At 36.8% G+C, this 6,000-nt stretch overlaps 1 protein-coding gene across 2 annotated transcripts in view; it reads left to right on the forward strand.

Annotated features, from left to right (window-relative positions):
- Nucleotides 1–4,555, forward strand: part of LOC131061335 (protein HIRA) — a 28,915-nt gene extending 24,360 nt beyond the window's left edge. For both annotated transcript variants that reach the window (XM_057994979.2, XM_057994980.2), the window contains exons 9-10: nt 3,805–3,922; nt 4,066–4,555. In XM_057994979.2, coding sequence (XP_057850962.1) covers nt 3,805–3,922; nt 4,066–4,218 — 271 coding nt within the window. In that variant the 3' untranslated portion in view covers nt 4,219–4,555. The remainder of the gene's footprint in view (nt 1–3,804; nt 3,923–4,065) is intronic.
- Nucleotides 4,556–6,000: the final 1,445 nt, after the last annotated feature.

Raw genomic sequence — 6,000 nt, forward strand, 5'->3', positions numbered from 1 at the left:
TGTAAAAACTGACCACAACAGCGTAAGGTTTTTCCTAAATCAAAAGCATTTAAACGACAGTCAACAAAAATGGGTTAGCAAGTTACAATCTTATAATTTTGACATAGAATATGTGAAAGGGAAGAACAACATTGTAGTTGATGCACTATGCCACAAACCCTACTTATGCTCCATAACAAGCATCTCTACTGATTGGAAGAACTTGATTATTGCTGAATACGTCAAAGATCCACAAGCAAGAGACATCCTAGAAAGAAATCTACAAAATGAAGAATATAAAGTGGTGGAAGAACTCATCCTATACAAGGATAGGTTATATCTTGTACCAGGCTCAAAGATGAAGAAGAAGATCATTAGTGAATACCATGGCAACGCCTTAGCAGGCTATCGAGGATATTATAAAACCTAAGCGAGTAAGAGAGAAATATTATTGGAAAGGTCTCAAGAAAGATATCTTAAAACATTTTCAAGAATGCATGACTTGCCAAAGGAACAAGGCATAACAGACCTATACCTAATAAAAAATGGGGAAGTGTTCCATGGATTTCATGACCGGGCTATTCAAAATGCAAGGAAAAGATTGTATATATGTAGTGGTGGACCACCTTACCAAGTATGCACCTTTCATTGCAATAGCCACAGATTATAGAGCTCCTCAAATAGCCGATTTTTTCTTCAAGGAAATTTTCGGATTACATGGCCTACCTAGAAACATCATCAGTGACAGAGACAACAACTCCCTAGTGTGTTTTGGCAAGAACTTTTCCGACTAGCAGGAACAAAACTCACTCTGACTACAAGTTATCATCACCAAATTGATGGGAAGACTAAGATTCTAAACAAATGGTTAGAAGGATACCTAAGAAGCCATGTTACGAGGCAACAGAATACATGGATCAAGTGGTTATACATAGGGGAATATTGTTATAACACCATCATATGTCGATAGGGATGAGTCCCTTCAAGGCCTTGTATGGGTCTGAGACAACCTCATTTGGAAGTTTGATCTTCCAAGGAAGTCATGTACCAGGGGTCAAAGACTTTGTGCAGCAAAATATGGACATTATATATACAGTTAAAGATAATCTACCCTAAGCAAAAACCAACAAAAGATATATGTTGATCAAAGGACTGAAAGGACATTTGAAGTTGGGGACTTGGATTTTTCCAAGGTTACAACCCTATAAGTAGTCATTAATCAAGGTAAGTGGAGCCAAGAAACTTAAACCTAGATTCTATGGACTGTACAATATTTTAAGAAGGATAGGAGAGGTTGCCTGCAAGTTGGAACTACCGGCTAATAGCAGGATCCATAATGTTTTTCATGTGTCTCAACTCGAAAAGGTGTTGGGACAGCACGTTACTCCATGTTTAAAATTACCTCTGCTCGATGATGAAGGCAAGTTAATTTTGAAGCCTAAAGCCATTCTTGATGTGTGAGAAAAGAGATTGAGTGATAAGTCTATTCTTGAGTATTCAGTTAAATGGAAGGGTCTACCTATCGAAGACTTTACTTGGGAAGGAGCTGAGATCTTTGATCATCCAAATTTGAAATTGTTTGAGGACAAGCAATCTTGGGAAGGGCAGACTGTCAAGCCCCCACCAGGAACCATTCTCACACCCGTCCTTAAGCAAGAAGAAGGATGGAAGGTTGGAATATGTGGGTATGGGAGCTTTACCAAGAACAATATAACGAGAAGGGGATTTGCTTGGGGTGGGCTCACCTATGACCACTCTTATACTAGTGAATAATTTCTCCGTCCCACTTGCTTGCGTTCGGTCTCACTCCCCTGCCCAATCTGAACCTGTCACCTCACTTGCTAGGGGGCACAACCATTACACTCTCATCCGAAGGCCTGTCTGCTTGAATGTCCACTGCAGCTCATGTCTTCTCCATGCCAAGGTTGAGTATTGCCATTGCTCATAAAATTGTCTTATTGATAAGACTTCACAATTTTCTAATCTGAGCCTACAGTAACACAAGGGACAATACTTTTCCTTGATGCAAAGAGCCTCCACATTTAACAATATCTAATCTTTAACCAATGCTTAAGCATAGAAATTACCAACAGCCAGAGTGTTAATGAAGAGGCATACGATCTGATATAAGTAATCTGCATTCAGAAAATAGCATTCTTGTAATCTAGCAAGTGTTTTGGTATGCAATGTGATGATTTTGTTTAACAACTTTTAACTTATAATCTCTTATATATTATTGATATAGTTAATAATGAGAATTGCTAATGTATCTAGCCTCTTTGATTATTTATTTAATCTATTTATTCTCCCACAAATAATCACGTAGGGGTTAGCAAGGAAACACGATTGGGAGGGCAGAGATGGGTTCCCCAATCTAAGTAGCCCACTCCATGTTGGATGGACGAGAGTTCTTGCCACTTGTGGGCCAAGGGGTGTTATATCACGCCTTCGGATTTGTTGTAGTGAATGATTTCTGGGCACCCTATTGTGCTTTCCTCTCCAATCCGTATGATGGTTGGTTATTGGAAGTGAAACTAAAGAATAGAAGCAATCATGTATGGGTTAGTAAGGAGATATGATTGGGAGGGCAGAGACAGGTTCCCCAATCTAAGTAGCCCACCCCATGTTGGATGGACAAGAGCTTCTGCCACTTGTGGGCCAAGGAGTGTTATATCACGCCCTTGGGCTTAGTTGCGGTTAATGATTTCTGGGCACCCTATCGTGCTCTCCTCTCCAATCCCTATGATGGTTGATTATTGGAAATGAAACTATAGATTAGATCCAAATAGGTGATGCTATTTAACTTATCTGCTTATTTACTTCAAAAGTTGAATAGCTATTATATGATTCAATTATAGAATACTATATGTAAACAAATTATATTGTGGAATTGTTACTTTGGGCAAATAAAATAGTTATACCCCAATTAGGGGACATTACACAGTCTGGATATAGTCATGGAATGGTGTGTCCTTGATCATTTTTTTGTATTGGATGGACCCAAGGACACCTTATCTGAACTGGACCCAGGGAATCTGGATCTGTAAGCCAGCCTGGTAATAGTGCCAGGTTATGCCTGGTGCAACTAGCTTCTAGCACATGACCCCTGCCAGCAGAAGCCAATTTCATAGGACCTTATTTATCTTGGTCATGTAAAGACAAGTAGCATGTCCGACTTAACACAAGCAGTAGTTTTGTACAATCAAATTTATATCTTGAGCAGTGCATTCAACTTACTTATCCAGGTGGGCATCTGTTTTCAGGGCAAGTGATTGACTCGTTGTAGAAGACTGCACTCTGCCGTAAATAATATACGTCCATTTTCATTTCATGTATGCTTACTGGATTCTTATAGCTTAAGTTGATCTCTCTTTTCTCATCAGAGCATGGTATATTCTTCCCACCTGTCCCAGGGTGGTGGTAGTGGAATTCATTTGGAATTCTTGTTTTGTGTGGGATGAAGGCCTTCAATTGTCTCTGGAGCTCTGAAGCATTATTCACTGTTGAGAGCCTGTGAAAATGGAAAATAATTTGGATATGGGACATTTTGCAAAAGATATTAATTCAATTTTAAATTTTTAAATTATTTTGAGAATGTCATTACAACATAACCTAGTTCAATTTGGAAAATAGAAAGTAAACAATAACGACTATCATGAGAACGAAAGTTCTAGAAAAACCTGTGCAGTAGAAATCTCGAAGCACTTTTTTTTAGAAGCCTTCTAATATTCTCATGCAATGAATAAACTATGTTATTAACAGACAATCTATTTCATTGCATTACAATTTATGTTTTGAAAGTTCTTGTATATTAATTTTGGTCAGGGAAGCAGACGAGGTTCGGTTAAGAGAAATCTGTGAAGGTCTTCTGGGACCACCACCTGGAATGATGGCATCTACCACATGCGATACCAATATAGGAGCATGGGACCCTTATGTTCTTGTGAGCATTGCCTCTTACTTGGTTTTATCATGCTGCTATTTTAGTTTTCCTTAAATTTTTCTGTTAGAATCATTGAGCTTATTTTTTCTTAGAATCATTGAGCTTATTATTTCACTAACTGTGAGATTTATGCATCATAACAGGGCATGAAAAAGCATGATCTTCTTAGAGAAGATGTTCTTCCGGCGATGGCATCAAACAGGAAAGTTCAACGTCTTCTTAATGAGTTTGTTGATTTGCTTTCTGAATATGCAACCACAGAACCAAATTTACAAACTGAACCAGTCAAAACTTAAGGTGCAAATGCGGCACTTGATGAAGCGGGGACATTTTGTGCTATATCTCATTTTTCATGGTACATCATTATTGTCATGTGGGTACCATCAGAGAAGTAAATTTTGTGTTTAATAAGACTACTTTTTTAGTTTTTTTTCCTACTCATTTTCCGAGTGGATATGCAGTTCAATCCCTACGTGGGAAAGGGGATGCTTTTAATCTTTTCAAATGCATTCAGCAATGTTCAATCGCTTCAGGGAGGATAAAGAGAACCATTTTTTTTTCTTCTTACAAAAATCTAGTTTGCCAATCAAGAATGCATTGGGCATAAATAATTTCAGCCCATATTTTTTTTCATATTTTTTTTTTCATAGTTGAACAAAGAAGATGCTCAACCGTGAAGCTTTTGAATTTATGTTTGGTTAATCGTGATTATGTAAGATTAGTAAAATAGAAAAAACATGTCGAGGGAGTGGTTGGAACAAAGAACATCCATAGACGGTTTGGACTAAATAGAAAATGTACATTGACCTGGAAATTAGCAGCAGCTTCTCTAGATGTGAAGTATGCTACGATAAGAATTATAATGGATATTCACATTTTTGAAGACAAATGAAGAGCCGCATCTGTTATAAAATGTAAAGGGAAGAGCTGTCTTTATAAAGAATAAAAAACACGATTACCTCTCTCATTTATAAAATTTAAATGCTGAAGCAATGACATTTGATTCTCCCATCTTCCTGAAAATTTAATTGTTGAAGATATGCCATTTATAGTAATAAATAGGCTGTGTTGGCATTTTTTTCTTCTGTTTTAACTCCAATCCTAAGGTACTCACCACAATATCTAAACCGAGGAACCAAATTAGTCTAGACAAAGGGAGAAACATACTTTCAAATAGGTGTTACAAAAGGCCAACAAACAGAAGGTGGATAAGCCTCTTTTTCACTTTTAGCCCTACCAAGTTGTGGAGGGTGTTCTTAAAGATCTCCAAAATACGTTTCTATTTGTGGCCAGCTATGATGCATCACAAGGTGGAAAATTGGTTAATAGTTAATAGATTGATTTGTGGTCGCTTATATTATTAACCTAGGATAAAACATTATACATAAATCTTAGGTAGAATTTCATTACTTGTAGATTCACAAAGGATTTTACAAGGATTTATGATATTGGATTGTGCATAATACGACATTAAATTATGAAAAAAATATCAGCATTAGAAATATGATTTTTTATGCCAAAGATTGGATAGAATCAACTTCATCTATTAGATCAATACCAATTCCTATAGCAACAGTCATATCTAGACAAAAATTAGCAACACGGTATTTCACAACAATTAGATGAGTCTACTGTGTTTGGGTCTACTTAGTAGAACTCATATCCTCAATTGCCCTTCCATGCCCTAGTAACACACCCATTCTTAGTAATTGACAACTTCATATGCTCAACATATTAGTCTTGAAAGAGCTCCTACTTGGGCAAATAAATGCACAAGCAAAATGATTTTATTGCACTCGTTCATTGCAAACTAAGTTGATATGAAAACAATAAAAGAGCCCAAAATTCTTTGAATCCTCTAGAGTGCTTAGAGACTTAAAATGACAATAGAAGTAATGTATTGAAAATAAACACAAAGGCATCCCAAAAAATTGACACAAATAAGACTTTTGCAAGTTCACAACATGATTTGAATAACACCTGAGTTTGCCCAAGGTATGGCTTTTACATTAAGTAAAAAACAAATATTTGCAAGTCCACAACATGATTTGAATAACACTTTAAGAGTTGAGTTTGCC

Source organism: Cryptomeria japonica, chromosome 11, assembly GCF_030272615.1.
Source record: "Cryptomeria japonica chromosome 11, Sugi_1.0, whole genome shotgun sequence".
Classification (NCBI taxonomy): Eukaryota; Viridiplantae; Streptophyta; class Pinopsida; order Cupressales; family Cupressaceae; genus Cryptomeria; species Cryptomeria japonica.